Source organism: Anoplopoma fimbria, chromosome 19 (genome assembly GCF_027596085.1).
Source record: "Anoplopoma fimbria isolate UVic2021 breed Golden Eagle Sablefish chromosome 19, Afim_UVic_2022, whole genome shotgun sequence".
NCBI lineage: Eukaryota > Metazoa > Chordata > Actinopteri > Perciformes > Anoplopomatidae > Anoplopoma > Anoplopoma fimbria.
Window position 1 is genome coordinate 441005 of NC_072467.1, and position 23058 is coordinate 464062.

At 40.4% G+C, this 23058-nt stretch overlaps 2 protein-coding genes across 2 annotated transcripts in view; one reads left to right on the top strand and one right to left on the bottom strand.

Moving 5' to 3' along the window:
• Positions 1 to 3487, top strand: part of fads2 (fatty acid desaturase 2) — a 5313-nt gene extending 1826 nt beyond the window's left edge. Inside the window, exons 4-13 of the mRNA XM_054620669.1 lie at positions 12 to 209; positions 298 to 399; positions 475 to 600; positions 693 to 753; positions 837 to 913; positions 1075 to 1172; positions 1454 to 1550; positions 1636 to 1715; positions 2670 to 2795; positions 3002 to 3487. Of these exons, the coding sequence (XP_054476644.1) occupies positions 12 to 209; positions 298 to 399; positions 475 to 600; positions 693 to 753; positions 837 to 913; positions 1075 to 1172; positions 1454 to 1550; positions 1636 to 1715; positions 2670 to 2795; positions 3002 to 3053 (1017 nt within the window). The 3' untranslated portion in view covers positions 3054 to 3487. The remainder of the gene's footprint in view (positions 1 to 11; positions 210 to 297; positions 400 to 474; positions 601 to 692; positions 754 to 836; positions 914 to 1074; positions 1173 to 1453; positions 1551 to 1635; positions 1716 to 2669; positions 2796 to 3001) is intronic.
• Positions 3488 to 3578: 91 nt separating this feature from the next.
• eps8l2 (EPS8 like 2) lies at positions 3579 to 22810 on the bottom strand. Its single transcript, XM_054620668.1, is given in 21 exon segments — positions 3579 to 4506; positions 5384 to 5516; positions 7062 to 7233; positions 7337 to 7412; positions 9138 to 9257; positions 9612 to 9717; positions 9812 to 9846; positions 9941 to 10109; positions 10327 to 10475; positions 11477 to 11551; positions 11646 to 11734; positions 13053 to 13179; positions 13287 to 13357; positions 13472 to 13536; positions 13538 to 13579; positions 13724 to 13803; positions 14833 to 14982; positions 15829 to 15990; positions 17172 to 17236; positions 22215 to 22261; positions 22743 to 22810. Coding segments are annotated over 21 exon segments (2046 nt in total). The 5' UTR covers positions 22778 to 22810; the 3' UTR covers positions 3579 to 4428.
• Positions 22811 to 23058: the final 248 nt, after the last annotated feature.

The following is a 23058-nucleotide window of genomic DNA, read 5'->3' on the forward strand; positions in this document are numbered from 1 at the left end:
TCTGATTTTAGGCGACAATCATACAGGATTTCCACACTTTACGTGCGAAGGCGGAGAGCGAGGGTCTGTTTCGAGCTCGGCCTTTGTTCTTCTGCCTCCACCTGGGTCACATCCTGCTGATGGAGGCGCTCGCCTGGCTGATCATCTGGATCTGGGGAACTAGCTGGACGCTGACCTTTCTGAGCGCCGTCCTGCTGGCAACTGCTCAGGTGACCTGAACATCATTATCTCTGACCTCATGGTGTTATTGTTGACGAACTTTAAGTCAATGCTGGTTTTTCTCTTCCTCTGCTGTAGTTGCAGGCTGGATGGCTGCAGCACGACTTTGGCCACCTGTCTGTCTTCAAGAAGTCCAGCTGGAATCACGTGTTGCACAAGTTAACCATCGGACATTTGAAGGTCATTGATAATCTCAATGGTACATTGTATTTTCGGAAGATTTTATGTAGAGATATTAAAGAATTGTTTTCTCAGGGAGCGTCTGCCAACTGGTGGAATCACCGGCATTACCAGCATCACGCGAAGCCCAACATCTTCAGTAAGGACCCTGATGTCAACATGTTGCACGTCTTCGTAGTTGGAGCCACTCAACCGGTGGAGGCAAGTAACTGATGTGTTTATTTTCTTAAATATGTGGTATTAAATCTTTCACCAGCCTCTCCTCCTAACTCTGTATTCCTTCTCTGTTACAGTACGGCATAAAAAAGATCAAATACATGCCTTATCACTACCAACACCAGTACTTCTTTCTTGGTATGTTTCTTAAAGTCATTTAAAAAGAGTGAAACTATTAAAACTTCAAAGGAATAATAGTTTTATTTCTTCTAATTTTTTAGTTGGACCGCCGCTTCTCATTCCAGTTTACTTCCACATTCAGATCATTCGCACCATGATTTCCCGCCATGACTGGGTGGTAAGGTGTTGTCTTCGGTGTGGTACAGTGCAGATTGTATGAGCATTGTCTACATCTAGGTTATGTTAGGTTACATGTAAGATAGGTAAAGAAAAAGAGACGAGTTTCAGGGAGTCTTGATAACAAAGCTGGATTATTTTAACCCTCCTGTCTCTATGAAGGATCTGGCTTGGTCTCTGTCTTACTACCTGCGCTTCCTTTGCTGTTCTGTTCCCATGTTTGGCCTGTTTGGCTCAGTGGTGCTCATCATCTTCATCAGGTAAACAGCACAGTCCAAACACACACACACACACATTACCATAATGATATACTGTCATCAAACCTCAAGTGAATCTGGCAACCCAAAAGTTGTTCTTTTTAAATCTTTTATGGCTGATCTCTAAGAAATTCATACATTACTTAACTTAAATAAACCCATTAGTTTCAACATATGAAGCCTTTATAAAGAATTATGAAGTGACACCTCGTTTCTCTACAACACCTTGATCATATGGTGTGACTAAAATATTCAGTCACTTGCCTTGTGTTGCCTTATATTAGGTTTTTGGAGAGTCACTGGTTTGTGTGGGTGACTCAAATGAATCATCTACCGATGAACATCGACCACGACAAGCACCAGGACTGGCTGTCCATGCAGGTACCTGGTTTATTATCAGACAGTCCACACAGCTCTACATGCTGCTGATGTGCTAACCCGTCGTTCGTGTCATCCTCTACTTTAGTTACATGCCACCTGTAATATCAAGCAGTCCCTCTTCAACGACTGGTTCAGCGGACACCTCAACTTTCAAATCGAGCACCAGTAAGTCAGTGATTCAGTCTCAGGAGAACATGTCCTCATCAGTTCAGAGTTTGTAGGAAAAACAGACAAAAGCTCCTGAAATTAAAAGAGAAGCAATCATTCTATAAATAAAAAGGTTTCAACGAAATGACCGTCTCTTTTGGAGAAATATGTATAAAATGATTTAAATATTTTACTCAACATAAACATAATAAGCCTATAAGGTTGTAGAGATGTCCGTCTTCTCTCTAATATAATTGGATTATATGGCACTCGGCTTGTGGAGCTCAAAGCGCCAAATATACATTTGGAAAACTCAACAGCAATGTCTCTTTAGAGATCCTGACCCGGTTACTCAAGATAATCCACAAACCTTTCTTTGAGCAGTTTCAAGTAGGAATTATGGGTGAAAGAAAAATCAAGAAAAATCAAAAGACTGGAAGGAAAACGTTATTTTAAGGGGTTACATTTCTGAACATCCAGTGCATTTGATAACTAAAAAACACAACATGATCTTTTTAAAGAAATGAACTGAGAAAAGATGAAACTGATTTGTAGTTTGTAAAAGTATAAAACATTAGGACTGCAGTGATTTTTATTTCCTGTTAATATCCTGTAAATAAGAGTAAGAGGACTTTGTCATTTCTATGAAATAGCTAGATAATATAATATATATCCAAAATGATTGAAGTATATTGGTTTGAATTGCACTTTTAAAATGTCTTTTGAAGTTCACATTTGCTGTATTTATTTTTCTTTGTAATACAAACACAGTTTAAGACAAATTAAAATAGAATAAATAGACAGCCAATGTGAAATTCAAACAACTACTTGTCTAACTGGTTTGCAGCCACCCTTCTCTATACTAAACAGTATTTTTAAATGATTATCATGATTATTTATTTAAATAAAAAAAAAATGTGTTGAGACTTGTTTGATGCTGATGGATGCCTTCTGTTTCTTTTGTCTCTGAAGTTTGTTTCCCACGATGCCGCGCCACAACTACCACCTGGTGGCTCCGCTTGTCCGTGCACTGTGTGAGAAACATGGCATTCCTTACCAGGTGAAAACAATGTGGCAAGGCCTCGCTGATGTGTTCAGGTACGTCCAATATTAGTAGTTTATAATCTACTGCCAGGATGAGACACATTCAGATGTAAAAAAAACTTTTTACGTTTCTTTAAAAAAAAGGCATGAACTTAAAAGTGCAACTGGCAGAATAACGAAGACAGAATGAGATGAAAATATTGTATTGACCAAATCTACATTTTTCGTCATGTGTATATTTGTTCTCTTTTTTTTTTCAGGTCACTGAAAAACTCAGGCGACCTCTGGCTTGACGCATATCTCCATAAATGACAACTTTAATTCTCTGTACTGTACCTACAAGGAGTGACGTTTTCCTCCTCCTCTGCATCATACATCGATTGTATCTGTTTGGTTTTTATAATCCAGTTGATAGTGTGGGAATGATCTTTTATTAGTGTTGGTGTTATAGTTCACTTTTTTCAGATTCTGTGCCGGGTTTTTAGTGCTCACAGGGTTTCTCTGAATTGCCTTACAGTGTCTTGAACAACAGTAGTGTGGTGTTGTAGATACAATTGTGCAAACTGATTGTGAGGTATTTAAAGTGATGTTTTTTTCATTATCTATCATGTGAAACAGAAAAATAAAATAAGACAATTACACGAACAAATGACAACTCCCGTGTAATTGAGGATTAATTAGTCACTGCACTTCATTTTAACTTCCTTCTTTACATTTTGCAACTCTTGTTCTGATCTTATAAAATAAATAAAATGTATTGACTGTTTATCCACCTCTGGTATTATTAATCCAATGACAAACACAATCATTCTGTACAAAAAAGATGTGATATCAAATATTTGCCAAGTTATTTTTATTTTTTATTATATTCTTTTTAAACAATTTGTCCCATAATATTTACAACCGTCTTTGAATGTTTTGCCTAACTCTTCATTTAATTATTTTATATGACATAATCTCATATATTCTTCATTATTTCTGTGCAGTTTACACTGCAACATATCATGCTGCATAAAAACACATTAATCACAGCATCTCACTGTTATTGACAATAACTGCATGCAAGATTATGGACAGTTTCTCTCTGTCTGAGTTCTGATTATAAACAACCACATTATTAATGTTAATACCTACTGCTGATCTGCAGTTACCAACCGGATGAGACTACTCCTGATATACATAGAGTGTGTTTTATTATTTATTATACTTGTAAACAGTAATATGAAAATAATTGGCTATACATCAGAAAATGTGTCAAACATTCTGGCACAGATTTAGATATGCGAAAGCAAAGATCTACTTATTTTAGTCATTCAGTAAACAGCTGCAACATCGCCAATGTGCACAAACATTGACCACATTGCTAGTACAAATATGTACATTACATGCATGTTGTGCTTACACATGCTCCCACACGCACACAAACAAAACTGTGCATAGATCCATATGTTGCTCTGTTCATGCGACATCAACATTTAATGAGACAATGAAAACCAAAGCAACATAATTATATAAGAAAACACTGGAATACATACACGTTGGGTGATACAAAATAAATATACAATTAAAAATGTTTATAACCACTCAGTATGTTCCACTGTTGATCACAGTTAGCAGAAGATTGATTGAAGGAGCTGCTGCAGTTACAGAGTGAAAGCATCTGGATGGGTCGTGGTGCTCAGCAGGTTCAGTCTTTTTTGCTGGAGTTGATCCTCTCCTGTCGCCCTCTCAAGATCTCCTGCAGCTCCGAGTCCCCTCTGGTCTTCTGTTAAAGTAACACAGCTCATTTTTTTAATGTTTTTTCTCTTGAAACTACAATTCACCATTTACTGATTTGTGCACACAAGTTATAAAATGTTAAGTTGACATTGAATGAATAATATTACAGGTAATTCATTATTTTACAGATTAAGATCTGATATTTAAGTTATAAGTCTCACCTATTGGTGTGTCGCAAAGTCTTTATTTACAATACCTCTAGTGTTCAGAGAATCATCTACTGTTTATTTTAATATGGCACTTAATAATTCTGTTCTGTGTATTTACTTATTCTGCAGAACTGTTATTATGTTATTCTCTTTTGGGGAATTATGTAAAGTCCTGCCTAGTTCAAGTGTATAGTCATACACCTTAAAAAGTACAGTTGTACATTAAAATGCAATGAAATGCAGCTGCCCTGGTTCTAAAAAATATATTTAATAAGTCTAAAGAAGGGACAACAACAATAGGAAGAAATAAAAAAAAAAAAAAATCACTGGGTTATTTAAAAAGCTTGTGCCTTATTTTAAAGTGCTTGCTGTCAGCAGTCTGACTGCCTATGGGTTAGTTCTGATCACTTCTTGGGCTTCTCCTGTATTTAAATCATGAGTGTGACTCTAATAGTCCAACAGCTGACATCAGCTTTTTATATGAGTGTATGGACTCGTTGTAACATGCCCAGATAAAGACTGAAAGCTGAGAACGGTAAGCATTATTCATATCTATTCAAGACAAGACATTTATTTTTTGCAAACATGTTGAACCGGTGTTCATTTGTCGGTTTAAATAAAAAAATTGTTGTGGTCTAACTGTGAATAAAACAGCTTTGTTGTAACAGGTGTGCGCTCAGCTTGCGTTGCTACTTGAACAAGTGTTTAACTGACCTCCAGCTGTGCTTTCTGCACGGTGGCCTGACAATAAACACGGCCACCTTCTTCTCCGCACACCGCCTTCAGTTCTTCTTTGTTGAGGGAAAAGAGTTGAGCTCCAGTCAGGATCCCCAAACATTCAACGGTCCTGCAAACAGTCAATTACTTTACTCATTTTAAAATAGAAATGTATTTCTTAATTTGAACAGAGTTCTCATTAGTAAGTACACTGATGTTGCTAAAAAACTGTAGATACAAAGAGAAAGCTTTAGTTGCATTATAACATATAACAGCAGGAAAAGCACTGACCTAATCAATAACTTTAATAAAGACCAGATTGATCTGGGCTGTGTCTGTTCCAGCATCCTGGTATTGTGATGCTGGCTCACTGGTATGACTTACTGGGGCATTTAATGGAACTGAGCCATCATCAGTGTTATTAAATACACCTGTCAAACTGAGGGTGGTCTTAATGCCAACTTTCATGGCAATCCATTTAATACTTGTGGAGGTAGGATTCATCTTAAAGAAACCTTGAAAGTTTTATTTTTAAAGATCTTTAATTTTACTTTTACTTAGTAGTCTCAGAGTCAAAACAAATGTCACGTGAAAGAGTTCTGCTAAACTGTGTGGGGAAAGCTGATAAATGGAAATGATACGTCATAAATGTTTGTGTTCACGGGCCAGGGCCACTTCAAGCACAATCAAATCAAGGGTCACGTGCACTTATAACTGGCATTCTTGTACCGCGGCATAGTTAATACAAATGTTGCATCTATCTTGTTTAATCCCCTCGTTCGGCTGACACCGTTTTTGAATTTGAAAAGCACAGTGGGACCAGACAGGACGAGTATACTGGTTATACTGGGACAAACAGGCCGGGTGGACTACTTTAAGGATGAACGGGTAGAGAAGTTGAACCTGCAGCAGATTTTGGAGAACATCGCGCTGTCTGTCGTCGCAGACAGGTGAGTAAAACAACAACAACAACACACTTATGAAATCTTAAAAATTAGAACGTCAACAACTCCATTGCTCGGCAACGCCGTAGCCGCAACGGAGTGGCGTGTGCGCGCTACACTTTGTGTCAATACTACAATCTCTACTTTGCTACAATATGTGTGTTGGTGACTGCAGCCGCTGTGCAGATAATATTGTTTACATGTCCATATTGCCTGCTTTGGTGATATTTTTTTCTGCTTCTGATTCCAAAATAAGTGTCCATGGCTAGATACATTGCCTGAGTTTTGTCTCTTTTCTGGTTAAATCTAGTGAGGCTACACTGAGAAGGCAGCTGTATATTTATGTTATTGACGCTCAGTTGAATGCTTGGACAGACTGCACAGACACTGATGGTTTGGACAGAAAGGGTCTTGTTGCGTATGTTGTTTTGCTTGTGTATTGACAATCAGTGTAATTTATTTTGTACCCTAAAGATGTTCTTTAATTTAACAGTGTGAGATACTCAGAGTACATTGTGACTGACCTACTTTTTTACTTTTACTGAAGTACATTTCCACATAAGTACTTTTACTGGAGTACAATATTCTAGTGGGCTACTCTTTCCACCTCTGGCTATTGGATTAGAATTACAAAGCAGCTTTAAATAGGCCTACTTCTGTCCTTCAGTCAGAACTTCTAGGTGTGGGAAGTGTTTGATTTGCTGGATTGATGAGCGTCATGGGTGACTTACGGTTTCGAAAAATCTAATGCGCCGAGCCATGCAGTCACCTGCTCTGGGTTTGAGTCAAAGGTGAGTGGTACTTGGCGGCCGGATGCTCGCTCCACACGGAACTTCCTGGCGGGCGGCTGGCTTTTGTTAGCAGTGATCATCATCAATAGCTCAGAGTTGACCTCATCCATCACTGCAGCACAGAAACAGGACGACAGCAGGTGTCAGGATTGAGCAACTATGACATATCTTCAATTCCCTAATCTTGTTTTGTTTACATTTTGTTTTTCACTCACTTTTGTCTTTGGGTCTACCCTTGTTGAAGCTGTCTCCATGGCTCAGAGGACCAGAAGATGACGTACTGTAGCCTGGCTGCACACACACACAAACAAACACAGTTCATGAGAATCCAGCTATTCAGAAACAGGTTTGTCTTTCTTCTCATTGGTGGTTGATACATTTTTGCCCTGGAGCCAAACAGAAAATATGCGTGTGAAAGAATTTGACACCAGGAAGAGTAGCTGCATGCAGTATCTGCTGCAGGGCGTTGGTGAACCTGCATGCAGCGTTAATGTGTGCAGTGTGTGTCTATGGTAATGTTGGCTTTTGTTGAGGTTGGAAATATATTGCTGCACAATGAGTTGGGTCACAACAAGGGTTGATACACAAAGCTGCACTGATCCAGGAGCAGCGTTCAGATGATATGACTGCAAACGTTCCTCTTACATTGTTTTTTTAGCTTTGTATGAAAGTAAAATGTTTAGTAATTAAAACAGTGACCAGTACATACTACCCATGTTTTTATATATCTAGGTTGTTTATTCAACTGATAACTTATCTATCTCTGTATAATCACTTTATCATGACTCCTTCATTCTAATCTGGATGCAACAATTCCCAGCAGGAATATTTTTTTTCTACAAGCAGTGATAAAGAAACCTTGACCCTGCCTGATTACATCATACTTTAGTTTGTGATTGCCTATATTTTCTAGAATTCATTGTGACACCTCTTGACAACACGTCTGAGGTTGTGCAGCTGAAATAAGGATCACGATTGCAGGCGAAGTAAGTGAGAGTGAACTGGCATATATAAAAGTTCAACACAACATGTCATGTGGCTGCATTGCATTCTCAGACAAACTAGTATCTTAAAACTGCAGCAAAACTTATGAGTGTGGTATGTTTTCTGTGTAGCTTATGGAAACATTGAATGTGGGAATGCTAAAAATACACCAATAATAAAATGTTTTTTAACAATTCTATCAGTAAAAGGTGTTAAATTCCAACTGAAGGATTGGATCCCCACAGCTCTTAACATGGCAACGGCTGAACAAGTTAACAGCGCTAACAGTGCAAACATTGACCTGAGAGGGGACTGGAGGGTGGGCGATAACGCCTTCAGTCAGGTTATCAGCTGTAACGGCCGTGCAAGCACAGTGCACAGCGGCAGCAATTAACTAGCAAATGAGGCACGCTAACATTCTATAATGTGTTGTAGGTGCGGCTGGCACGGCCATGTAAACAAAGCAAGGAGAAGCTTAGATAACAACACTTAGCTCGGATTGCATCTTCATTCTCAGCTCAGGTAGACAAGGACTTGGTAAATGGTAAATTGATTTGTACTTGTATTGCTCTTTTCTAGTCTTCCGACCACTCAGAGCGCTTTAACACTACATGTCGTCATTCATCCAGTCACACCCATTCATACACTGATGGCAGGGGCTACCATGCAAGGTGCCACCTGCCCATCAGGACTATCTAACATTCATTCAGTACCAATTATACACATTCATAAACAGCAGGCAGAGCCTACGGGAGCAATTTGTGGTTAAGTGTCTTGCCCATGGACACATAGACATTGACTAGCGGAGCTGGGGGATCAATGCAGCCATGGACATGTTTTGCCAGAATTTCTGATTGCAGGACGACCTGCTCTATCACTGAGCCACAGTCGACATTATCCACTATATCTACATAGATAATAGCTGTTTGCTGCTGTATTATGAATGGATAACTTTTAATTGAGCCAAAGGTTTATGGGTGTTCATAAGAGAGTGTTAGGTTAATGCTCTGCACGTATAGTAAATCAGGTCACCTGGTTGTAGAAGGCTTCAGGCCCCTCGATCTTCACCACGTCCAGGATGTTAAACGGGACGTAGCCGGACTGACCACTGCGATTCCGTAGTTTCCACCACTGTTTGTCATCCTCTATCACCTGTGAGACATGTTTGACATTTCAATCCACAGCATTGCAAACTGTAACTAAACTCAAGTCTTGTGAAACACACACACACACTTGACCTGGATCCAGCTGAAATTGCTTTGTGTCGGAAGTGACCTTTCATGGTTTAGCCCTGGAAGTACGCTCATTTTTACAATTTGTTGACAGCATAAAACATCTGATTAAGTACATTTTAAATGTTGACCATCACAGAATGTCAATTTATGTTTTTTCCCCAAGAAGGCTAGGGAGGGGTTTGCGTCATCCCTGCCAGATGCTACAATGAACATCTGCATTTGTTCTAGATTAAAAACGATGTGTAATGTTCTCTGCCTTTTGTTTTTTTACCTCAAGGATTTCATCCTGCAGCACTGACAGCTCGTTGGCATTCCGTGCTACAAAGTGGTAGCGTATTTTGGCATATGTGCGGGTGGGGGGCACCTCATTGTAAGACCTGTTAAGACACATAGTATCCGCTCATCACACTGAAATGTTTTTTGACATTTGCGAAAGAGACGGCAAAGTTGGTGAAGGACTTCATTACTTACCCATTTGACGAGCTTGAGGAGTGTGTTCTATAATACTGAAAAAGCAGACAGATTGTTACATGTTTAGGTGTTGGGACCCTTTAATCGTCAGTGCATTCACAGACAGTAGCTAACAAACAAGTCCCTTACGTCTTCAGCTGAGTGTCTTCTGTAATCGGGGCTGGTGGGACCCCCCAGTGGCCCTGTGGGACCCTCAGTCTCCCATGGGGCCGTCCTGAGGAGCTCCAATGGCGGCTCCCAGCCATTACGAAACTTAGGATGATAAAAAGGCGCACACTGATCCCTGGGCCACTCCGCTCTGCAAAAGGATGGGCAGGATGTTCAAAATGTGACCTTTTTAAGCTACACATCCGCACAGACAGAGCCAGTCATAATTAATACACTGAACTGTCGATTGCTCCCATTGGTCAGGCCAGCATTTTGCATGGTAGCTCACTGTCTTCAGTGTGTGAATGAGAGGCAAATTGTAACGCGCTTTGGATAAACGTGCTGTTGAAATGCAGCAATTTATGTACCTGGGTTTGGTCCATCCTTCCCCCAGCAGCTCAAAGATGGTCGTCTCTTTGGGGGTGAGGTGCCCCCGCAGGAAGTCGACAGTGTCTTTGGAGAGGTGAGGGGAGATTATTGAACGCACCAGTTCAGGACTCCCACAGCTCTGCAGCACCTGTGGATGCATTCAGTTTACTTTTAAACAATATCCTAAGAAGGATTTTCATAAACTTTAATACCTTGTTTTAAAGAATATATAACAAATATCCATCCATCCCTCCATCCATCCAAAAAAAATAATGAAAATGATTTGTTCTTAATTGAATAAGGAAATGAATAATGTTGTAGTATCAGAATAAGTAAACCAGCATGAAGATCTGACCAAACATTCAGTGCCATTTTCGCTACTAGAAAGTTTTCACTGCTCCAGACACATTTTGGCCAATTTTCAAAACATTTGAGGTTTGATATCCAGCCCTAGTGTCCACTGCAGAAATTAAACTAGACTAAATATTTTTGCTGTTTAATCTGAAGATGCTTAATTTTTTCAGAGGGCATGAAAGTAAAAAATAAACAGCAATAAACAGCATCCTGGAAAAAATATTGATTAACTGCATCATAAATCTCTGCATCTTATTTGCATTATAAAACAACACTTGTATCTAAAGCTGCTACGTGTTGAGACTGATTATTGAGAGCAGCTGGAGGCCGCAGGGCCCGATTTGAATATAACTGCTCCGGCTTTATCTCGACCTTATCAAGCAAATCCAACGTGTCCAGAGGTTACTGCACATTATCAACTGGCAGAGCCTAATCACAGCTCTGCGTTTCTATCCAGCAGTATCGAAGGTGGGGCCGAACACCGCACCTGAGTCAGCGCTGAAAGCCACGTTGCTCCAGTCTGGTGAGTGTTAAGCAGAGCGGCAAGGGGTGTGGTGGCAGAAAATAATTCAAACAATAAGAAGAATGTCTGAATACAGCAATGCAAACGCTGAACTGCTTTGATTCTGTGCGTTTTAGTCCGGGCTCAGTCAACATTGATGGTATCAAATGACATGGAGAACTTATCTAGAGTGGGTTAATAGCGTTGGCATTCACAAAGGATGATGGCATAAAATGTAATAGCATTCATCCATATTGGTATCAGACAAACTCTGAACAGATTTATAGACTTACCAGCTCCAGAGGGCCGAAGAGGAAATGGACCAGCTCAGACGCACTTGGATTTTGTATGTGTTTCTTCAGCTTGGCCTGCAGGAGGCACAATGACAGACGCACAGTGAGAAGGGTAACGCAGAGAGGACAAGTGATGACTGAGGAGAGGTTAGGAGCTGTGATATCTCACCAAGAGGTTGAGGGCCAGCTTCAGTTTCTGCAGGCTATCAATGAACTCTGCTTCAGTGGGGGGCTTGGCTCGCAGGGTCAGCATGCCCTCTACAAACAACCAGAGCAACAATGACCACACACAGACTCCAGAGTTACCAGCCCTCCATACAGACATATCACAGACAGAACACAGGATTCACTCTCTGGCCACAGTCCAAAGATTTTTTTGTCAGTGAAATGAAGGCAAGCAGTACAATAAAGTTAATAAACAGCTCTGCATTTAAAAAAAGTCACCTTGGCCAGAGAGTAAAGTTTAAGACAGAATGTGCTACATCAGTGTTTCTCAGCTTGTGATCCAGAAAGTCACAACATTCTCACAACCCCAGTCACAAAATGGGAATTAAAGTAAAGTTTTCTTTAAATTGTATTTTCAAGGGTATGGAAGTTCCAAATTAAATAAAGGTTATGATACATCAGACCTACTGATTTAACTTTAAATTATATTTATATAATACATATTTATTACGTTTTGATCAACATGAGCCTGTGTGAGAGTCTGACCCCAAATTTGAGAAACTGATTCTCTAGAAAGAGAATACATAATTACTACACAGCTCATCTGTCTGTGTAGTCTGGGTAGACACACACATATTGTGTTACTTATTAACAGAAGATGTGTGTAAAAGCAACACATACGCGTGTGTGTGTGTGTGTGTGTGTGTGTGTGTGTGTGTGTGTGTGTGTGTGTGTGTGTGTGTGTGTGTGTGTGTGTGTGTGTGTGTGTGTGTGTGTGTGTGTGTGTGTGTGTGTGTGTGTGTGTGTGAGTGTGCATTTGCACCTGACCATGCACATAGAAAACAACACATCACATTTATGGATGAAAAGAATGCCTTGCTGCAAAGGAAACAAGGTGTGTTGAAATAAAACACAGCATCACACCACTGCCAGTGTTGGGTGGTAAAACATTACTCAGCTACATGTCACAGTTATATTATTACTTTGCACGATTATATATACCTGCTATTACACTTTTAGTCCAAAGGTAAACCAACTTTTGGTTTTCATGCATAGTTCAACTGAATATTGCTTACTTTTGGTATGCCAATATTATTGAGTTTACATAATAACAGACAGGTCAAAGCACAGCAATAATAATAATTTAAACATTTTAACATGACAAAAATACATCAGATCAGCTTTCCCAGGGAGTGGATAAGACGTAATAATATGACCTTAGTTATGACAGTTGAGTAATGAGTATTGTGTTACTCAACAGAACCCCAAACTGGCCACTGCTACCACACATGCATCACTGGATGACAGTCCCGGGCCACAGGACACAAAAAAGAAAAACATGGCAATGTGAGCAATATGAGCATATTGTCACTCCACTCGTGCCACCACATAAGAAGAAAGGGAGACAGACCTGCTGGTCCTTTCTTCTTATTCTTCTTACTCTTGTTGCGGTGGTTGAGCTGAGAAAAGGCCTCTGCTGCCTTTTGCAGCCGCGCCACAAAGATCTCAATATCGTCCAGGGCACAGTTGAGGATTTGCTGAGGGAGACAAATCCTGGGGTTTAGCTTGAAGACTATAGCATTATGAGCCGGTGTGAGGAGCTGTGTAATGTCACGACAGGCGTCAGTGTGGGTTAAAAACTCACCACATCCTTCTCAATGCGCTGGGCCAGCTTTTCATGAGACTCAGTGTCATTTTGTACAGAGGGTCGTCGATCTACATGAAAACACAAAAGAAGCTCACGTGAATGCAACTATTTCATAACATGTGAGCTGTGGATGTGAAAAAGGGGCTTTCTTTTGAGTGCATGTGCAGTATGTGAATTCTAACCCTGTGTGTTCATGGCTGCCGCACGTCCCTTCGCAGCATGTGAGGGGCCCTTAGGGGCCGAGGGGGAGGATAGTTTCTCTGTGGCGCTTCATTTTCTCCTGGTTCACCCTGGAGGAAGAGGAGGAGGCATTGAGACCTTCAGCAATTTAACATAAAGTTAGCTAACTACTTATTAGAGGTCTGTGTCACTTCCTTTAATGTGTATTTGACTGCAATAAGGTGTGTATGTTTCTGCTGCAGCACTGTTCTCACTTCAGAGTCTGAAGCCTCATTTTCTTTCCATGCTTGTTGTCTCCAATGGCACTGTCTATATCTGCATGGACCATCTCCGCCTGAAGAGAGTGAGGAGAGACACACACAGTCAGACTTAACAATATTTTCATGTCAAACTGAATGCAGAAAGTTTGCAGGTTAGTATACCCTATTGCAAACTGACAATACTATCTACCTCATGAGGGATTCTACATATTCTAAACATTAAAAAGTGATCAATTCGATACTGTCAATTGGAATGCTGTTGTTATCCAGGTTGATAATTGTTATATTTCCGGTTTCTGATATTCTGTCATTTGGATTTCACGTCTACAACCAAATGCATTGGATTAACGTATAATACATTCATATATTTACTTTTTTTTTTTTATCTATGATCTCTATGCAAAGCTTTGGCTTCTTCAAAACTGTAGATTTTGCTGTTGCTGATGTCCTTCAGATATTAGAAAGTGTAGCTGAGTGAACGTCTAAAAACTGCAAAACCTACAAACAGGCACTTGTATTGACATTTTTTATGTTGTTTTAGTTCCATCTTTATGTTTATATCGTGTCGATGCACTTGATGCACGCTATGCAAAAGTGCTTAATAAATAAACTTAGCTAACTTACTGTAGATATTTACATACAGTCAAAAGGTTGTGACATTAATTATCTCAGTGTTATCACCAAAATATTTAAGCTTTTCTCCCAAGACCACGTCTTTCAGATTTTAAACAAGCTGTCCCATTTTTCTGGGAAGTTTTGATGTCCACTTTCCCTTATATTCTTTCAATGAAGACAAAGTCGAGCAATAAGCAATAATCCAAAGGTTGTTTTTTTTCCAGATCCTCCAACCCTGCTCAGTGTTTATGAGCCAAAATGTCTTGTAAACTATTTATCTGAACTTACTAGTAGTCAAAGACTATTGAGAGGTATTGTCTTTACAGCAAGTTATAGTATTACATCCTTTCAGGGACTGAAATCTGACCTGGTGCTCCAACAACGGCAGCTTGGATTTACGAATGATATAAAACACAAAGCCAGCCAATCATGCACGGACGATAAAGGACGCAAACTGAGCCAAGCCTGCATCATTTAAACAGACTCACCTCCACCTCGTCACAGTGGAAAAAGTGGACGTCGGGTTTGTGCTGCTCCTTGTCCTGACACACCAGCAGGAGGACGGAGGGGTAACGTGTCTGATTCAGGACCGTCTGACTCATGTTGATTGTGGGGAGAGGGAAGTTCTCCAGCTCTTCCTGCAGGAGCACAACAAAGCGATGTTAGAGGGGAAGAGGTGGAGGAAGAGAGAGCAAGATACTATCTGAGTGGGCCTGAGTATAGTCTAAAAAAGTGATGATAGAATGAATACCACTCTCATATGGGCATAGCAAATATGAAGAGACCATATGCAGAAGCTTAGCTTAGCACAAAAACTGGAATTGGGGAAAAAGCTAACCGTGCTCTGTCCAACAGTAACACAATTTCCCTCCCAGCACCTTAAACTCACAATTAACAATGATCCAATATTTATTCTTCAATTCTTACAAATGCGGATGTGTAAAAAACGATAATTTGGGGTTTAACGTGTAGTGTCTCTCCCTGCTTCCAGTATTTATGCTAAGCTACGCTAACCGTCTGCTGGCTGTAGCTTCATATTGAACAGAGAGTGATATAGATCTTCCCATCTAACTTTGAGAAAAAAAGCAAATTCCCTGAAATTTTCTAACAACTCCTTTTAAGGAATAGACACAATCATAATCATGTTTGCCATTATGGTGTATACTTTACTATTTCACTGAATTGTACCTTATTTAATTAAAACTTAAAGAGGCACCAGAGCATGTTTAGTATTGCACTGTTGGGGCACTTGTGAGAGACAGATTAAAAAAACATTTGTCAATATCGATGCACAGTAGGCCAATATAGCCTGACTTTTAACTCCCTGCCTGGTTAAATTCTCACGTCTTTCAAACGTCATGTCTTCACTCTCTAGTGCAGTTTGTGATGCTGTAGATCCCCCAACACAAATAAGTGCGTGTAAATATGATGTTTATTGCATGCTTACATAGTCTGGTGATGTGTGGACGGATGTGAAGACATACCTGTGTGTCACAGTCCATGAGCCTGACCGCCTTGTCGGTGACCTGCAGGAGCATCTCCTGGGTCCAGATTTTGTCTTTTGAGTCCAGAAGGACCAGTTTCTTGATGGCATCGTCCACTGTGATAATGGACTCTGTCTTGTCCATAATGAACGTGGAGAGATGCTGAATAGAAAATAATGAGTTGGTAAAAGATGATGAGAAGATTTTTGGTTGTGAGGAGACTATGACCTGTGTGACATAAAAACATGGCTGTTGGAAAGGTAGGTTGATGGCCTAATTTGAACTAAAGACTATTCTAGTAACTGGCTGTATAAAGGTAATTGTTTGAAAAATAGATTTATTCGCTTTCTTGGAGAGAGTTAGATGAGAAAACGAGACTATCAGCAGCCAGTTAAGTTATCTTAGCATAAAAACTGGCAACTGGAAGAAACAGTTAGCCTGCATTTGTTTTACCAAAGTTGACATATAATCAACCTGCTCCCAGCAACAAAATAGCCACAAACCCCAATAAAACCACAACTTATACTTTTTTGTTATTTATGAAAGAAATATATATGAAGTGTTCCTTAGTGAGTTTCAGAGGAGCTGGTCGGAGGATTATGTTACTTTGTACGAGCCAAGCTAGAAGTTTCCCCCGTTCAGTGTAGTTGTTCTGTTCTGTACTTTAATTTTAGGCCTATTTTCTTACAGCTATTACTTGTAAAAATACTTGACTTGAACATTTGTAACGATGCCATCAGCTGACAGCATTACTTAGCAATGTTAATTACTTGTTTTATCTGATATCAAAGCTGCAAAATCACCGCTTCCATGGCTCTCTTGGATGCAGCTGTCGCCAGCGGGTCTGTTATCTGAGATTACTTGAGGCATTTACAGAAATCCTACCCGAAGGGACACAGGACACAGTTCAACACCCCTGATCTAAAGCATGTGTCAGACTATGACTTCCCAACATCAGCTCCCCACTGCTGCAATCAGAGGCCTGATTGTTTTATTATATAAGATTCCTGTAAAGGAGATGTAATCAAGAGATTAACTGTCAGCGTTTATTTCCGGCTAAAAGATCAATATATAACATTTAAAGTGAGTGCTTTTCTTTTTTTCATGATGTTCAGTAAATATTTTTAAATTATAATCTTTTATCTTTCCTTTTTTTAAGCCTGGTTTGTATTTTGTATAACGTATAATAAAAAGAAAAAGAGAAAAAAGAGTAAGAACAAAGGTCCTCAACTGGATTCAACCTCAAAACGCAATGCTTATCTTTTTAAAATACATGAACGGTCAAAAGTATAACACACAGCTGTATTTTTCTTTCAAATAAACACAAACGGAGCAGATCTTACCTCAACATGATACTGCGACGTCTCATGCATGATATAATTAGAGTTGGAGTACATTTTCCTCTGTTCTGTTGATGAGAAAACAAAAACACCAAAAGTTAAAAACTGAGAATCCAAGTCCAACCTGTGATCTTATCCAGCAGTGACACTGACCTGCACTCCACACGTTTTACGTTTTAGCAGAGTGAACAGATGAAACAAAGCTGCAAGCTATAGAGACCAGCAGTGCAATAAGGAAGTGACAAGGATACGTAATGTGTTGGGCGTTTCTTTCATGTTTTATCTGTAGACTTCACAGTCAACTATACTGTTCAATATTCACATCAATTTTGTATGAGTAGTAAATGTTGTTATCAGTATATTTAGCAATGGTGCAATAGTGGTCATACTTTACTTGTGAAATAATATATTTTAATAAAGTTAATTATTAAATCTGATATCAAAGAGATCTGTGTGACCTGATTTGACCCCTCTGACATTATTGTTGGCCAGGCTGGCATTAAATCTTGCTACATCCAGGGCACCGATTACAGGCGCTGATTTACTGCAGGGTCAAAGATCTGTGATGCTCCTTCTCAACAGCACCGTGATCAGAGTTGATAAGTATGCTGTGAATTTAGTCTTACATTTTCTCATTTTTAGAACAAACCTGTTAAGTAGTAATGCAGGTGAGAATAACTTAAATAGTGGCACGTTGTAAAAAAAATGTTGTCAGTGTCACCAATGATTTAGATTAAACCAATGTCATCACACAAATCCTGCTCTGAATAATAACTTGTGTCTGGTCACAAACTAACATTTTCTTAACTATTTGCACACGCTAAAAAGCCCATCTACTCCTCCCTAAAAAAATCCAGATTCGACATTGATATATTATCATCTATTAAGTTCATATTGGGAGCATGTTAGCAACACTTGCTCATTTACACATCTGACAGTTACGGAGCAACATTATCATTCATTGGAGTTTTGTTTCTGGCCACCTGGGGAATGTAAGTTCAGTATTTACTCTCTTTGGGCTCTGTTTTTGGTCACTACCAATTCTGATGGCAGTCTTGTAAGGACCTCCTAAACCAAGACCAAGTCATGACAAAGACCAGAGTGTACATCAAGACTGAGAGACCAAGACTTTGAGGGGTTGAGACCAAGTCAAGACCAAGACAAAGGCAGGCCGAGACCTACTGAAGAACCAGACCAATGTGAGTTCCAGTGCTGCTGTGTGTTTTTAAGTATCCGCATTTTATTTAATCAAAGATTTAGCTGACATCTCTTCCCAATCAGCCACACCTTTCTCCTGTCTCCTGTGTGTGAAAGGCCAGTCTCAAGACAGCTAATAACAGAACTTTAAGTCTTTAAAATATTGAAACAGGTGAGTTATATAAAAATTCACACCTGGACAGTTGTCATGAGCGGGGAAATTACATATAGAGACCAAAACCGTTTTTGTACCAGACTGTATACATGTTTACTTCTGCTGTAAAGTTGGGCATATTAACATGGGGTTTATGGATATTGAATCGCTTTTCATGTGAGCCTCAAGTGGCCATATGACGATCGGCAAGTTTTGGCACTTCATTTCTCATCACCCGAGGTTACTGCTTGCGAAAAAACAATTTATAACAATAAAGTTCAAATGTGGTGACCTGTTTAAAGTTTGAATGTCATTATAAACACTTGAGCTTACTCTGTGTTGCGACGGCATTGTCCACAGCACTGCGTGTACTGTTGGCCTGGACCATTGTCTTCAAACAGGCCGATGATAAATGAGTGTGCAAGGGTGCTCATTGACCTATTTACCAGCTGAATAGTCTGCAGGTAACAGTTACGGTTAAATGAGAGCATGCTCTTCTCAACTCCATAGCCAGATCTCATATCAGGTCTCTTTATGTCCCCAACTAAATAGAGTCAACATTTTGATGCTGCTCTCCATACAGACGTTCAGCCACATTTCACTTTATGTGCTTTTTGTTGACTGTGACACAAAAGCTCTCCTGTTTGTATAACCCTTAACAATTGTGTGTCAAGCTTCTATATGTAATAATATCTGTTTATTGATGATTTATTGTGACGTAAACATGCTTCAAAGAGCTCTGACTCTTCCATGATCCCAGCAGCTTTTTATCCATGTAACCGCTGCCGCTGTCCGAATGACGCAAGCATGTTCCTGCTATTTCCTCTCTGCTGATTCCTTCCTGCTTGGCTCCCCACAGCCGAAACACAAGCGTCAGGTGTCGTACTGAAAGTCGAGCTCGCCCAATGTCTTATTAATGGCCTGACATTTACGCCAATCAATTCACAGCCCCGCAACAGCTTGCAATAAGAGCCACTTAGTAGGCAGATGGGCAGATCTTCAGGGCTTTCTAGAGTCAATGACCAGTAATAAACATAGCTGCTTGGCAGATTATCAAACCAATACATAGCCCGGATCAATCGGACAATCTGACCTCCTAAAAACTGACCTTTAAACAAAACTGAGACCTGATATTTAACTAAGACAGTTACATTTTTTTTTCATAAAATGCCATGAAACTTAAACCTTTTGCAAATGTAATTTAATTAACAAAAACAATCAAATCCATTATCGTACGAAAAAGATGGATTAAGCCACAATACGCGTTGTGGAAGAGTGCTGCTGTGTCAACAAACATTATGTCACCAGAAAGTATCCCTGTAACAAACCTCACACTCAACACAAAGATTCAACACAAAGTTGCCCTTCTCAAAGTTTCATCATGCCTTTGTCTTCCAGGAACAGTAAGAGGCCAAACACATACCATCATTTTTGTAAATAACAGCCACTGAAATTACACTAGAACTATTGGATCTATCAGAGACATTACGCTGCATTTCATACATTCACAGACTTTAAAGAAAAACAGCGGTGCAGGACAATATCAAAGAGAGAATTTATACCTGTTCATTCAGTCTCACAGCCAAAACGCATTTTGAAACTCAAGAAAGCTGCCGATAGGTCTGAAGTCCAGTGGTGATGTATCTGATGTGGCACGTCTCTGCTCTACCACCAAAGCTGCTGATAACAGATCAGGTGGGAGGACCTGTGCATCATTTGCATCTGCTGTGTGATGCCCTGCACTGTGTGAATGATGGGGAGTTTTGCATACGGGATATTGAGCTGGGACTTTTGCTGTTGTTCCTCTACATGTTTACTCAGCAGCAGACCTTTATCTATCCAAATATCTCCCACTGTTACGGATGATGCACAACATTGTGCTCTCTCCTGCCTCTGTGGTTCGGGAGGACAGGCATGCTGCTGTCATCCTGCAGTGAGAAAGTAGCGGTGACCATCTGCTGCACGAGATGAGACGGCCGAGTGAAAAACAGCACAGCCTTGTCACACATACAGCAGGTTATTTCACAGGAATAACAGGAGTGGGTGGGTCTTGTGGATACTTGGATGACTTACAGGACAAAAATATTTCACAGACGACGAGGTGCACAGTCAGATGCTTTGGGAACATCTTGCATCCCTACAATTCATCATCTGTCGTTTTAGGCCATTCTTTATTTGGAACAGTGCAGCCATGCAAGAGAGCAGGTTGTCCTGGCAAACCTCAGAGTAGGTTTCTATCTATCTGCTATACAATGTTCCTCTATGTTGGCCTTGTGGAGGGAGGCGCTGGCAGAGCCAGTGAGCTAATGTCTGAGGCAGCGCGGTGTGGACCAGAGGTGAGTCCACCTCTTCCTTCCCACTTTTCAATGCGTCTTTTATTCACCTGAAAAACATGGGCATCCCCACCCTTTTCCAACCACACATTAAAAACAGGCACACCCTGCACTCCCTCAGCACATTTCAGTCACACACACACACACCCTAGCACAAGTATGCAACAGCTAGTGTCATGCTATAACTGTATTACTGAGCATGACGCAGAGACATGACAAATTTAAAGCCCGACAATTCAGACATGAATGCACCCCTACAATAACACAAACATATCCTTCAATTCAAAGTATGCACGTAAGACTTAAAAGTACTTAAAATATAAATATAAATCTGAAAACTACAGACTACAAAGTGCAGACAAACAACCAAAAGACTTATGCATCTGACAACAACTCCCAGCATGCTGTGCAGGCCTCCAATTCCCTTCAGGAGCCCTGCCTCCCTCCCATGTCCCTCAGTGTCTGACAGATGTGTCAGCAGCCTGAGCACGACGCTGCCCCTCAGCAGGACCTTGGCCTCCTCTTATCAGCATGTGTGTGTGTGCTCTGGGGAGAGGACTGTGATAGTCCAGCAAGGCCGCGGGGTTGCAGCAACAATCTGCAGAGTGAAGGTGCTGGATTTTCTGACAAAGTAATTTGCATAGCAAATTGAATATTGTTGTGATTTGAGTCAGTTACAGTGCTGATCTACGAAGTTTGACTATGACAGTTTGGAAGGCATCAAAAGAAAAAGGCTGACTTTATATCTAATGCAGGTTCAAGATCTAAAAAGCGATACTTAAATATGCTATAGCTTATTTTTTCAGAAATGAAACTGGGCTCTATGGTTTTTAGCAAACATTACTCAAACACAGGACTATTTTTCATTAATTAATACAGATTTGGTGCTAGAGAATATTAACAGCAGCACGACGGTGTATGTGGGATTGACTCAAAATGAACTACAGTACTGCATGTTCATTGTTCATCTCACAGCAACAGAGTGGCTCATCTATGGATGATAATGGTCAACAATCTGGCTAAGACTACAGAGGCAATATGTATTAGTAGAATAAATCAAGTTTGTTATCCAAGGATTTTTGAAAAAATATGTCTGCCTTTAAGAATCGAAAAAATGATTGGTGTTGAAGAACATACTAAATAAACAGTGAGCAAACTTTACCTTAACAATTAAGAGTGCACCATCTCCTAAATGGCAGAAGCTCTTTAAACCGTCTGAAGTGACTAATACCACAGAAACCAAGGCCCGAGTAATTACAGGTGAAGGCATGTAAAGACAAAGTCTTGAAAACAGGCCAACAATTAAATACCTCTTCTATCAACAGCAGCAACTTCCCTTCACACTTCCATACAGTCACTTACCGTAGAGGGCCTTGGCACTGATCTTGCTGTCCGATCTGGCCACTCCGCTGCAATGACAAGAAGAGGAGACCTGGTTACGCTGCATGCTCTTCATCTTCTCTCCTGCACCTCTGGACGTCAGTGTCACAAACACTCTGAAACACCCACGCTGTCACTTCTCATGAACGCAAGCCCACAATATAGGAGTGATATATATATATATACGGAGGGCAGACTGGCCGGCACTGGATGAGATTAGCCTGAGATTCTGAGCATATGGACCAGCCAGGGAGAGAGAGGGAGAGTGGAAAAGTAAGCGAGGGTGGGAGGGAAAGAGGAGGTGTGTGGGGCATGGAGGGAGGTTAGAGCCAGAGCCCAGGCAAAGCAAACAACTCTCAACAGAGCCGCTCTGTGCCCGAGGTCCATGACCCACACCACCTTCTACATACTGGGTTAGTGATTCCCTCGCGCCCGTGTGACAGTAACTCAGTAAAACACACAGAAAAAGGTAAATATGTGAGGGGCAGCAGGAATTTGTGGGACACTCACTTGGTTCGCCTCGACGGAGGTCCCAGAACACTCATGGTTTAAGGCATCCACCTGGAGAAAGAAACAGAGAGGATGATAATCGGAGAAAGAAAGAAAGAAAGTGGCTGTTGAGGGAGGGAGGTGGCCGGGAAGGGAGTGCAAACATTTTCCGCCAAAACAAACATGCATTATTTATTCCTTTTAAAGACCTTCTAAATGCCTGTTGCATAATTTTGGTGAGCTCTCACATGCAATCCATGGTGTTAAAGCTTATGGAGTTATTGGAAGTACCTAGATATGGCATGCAAAGAAGAGGCGTAGTCTACAAAACAGCCTG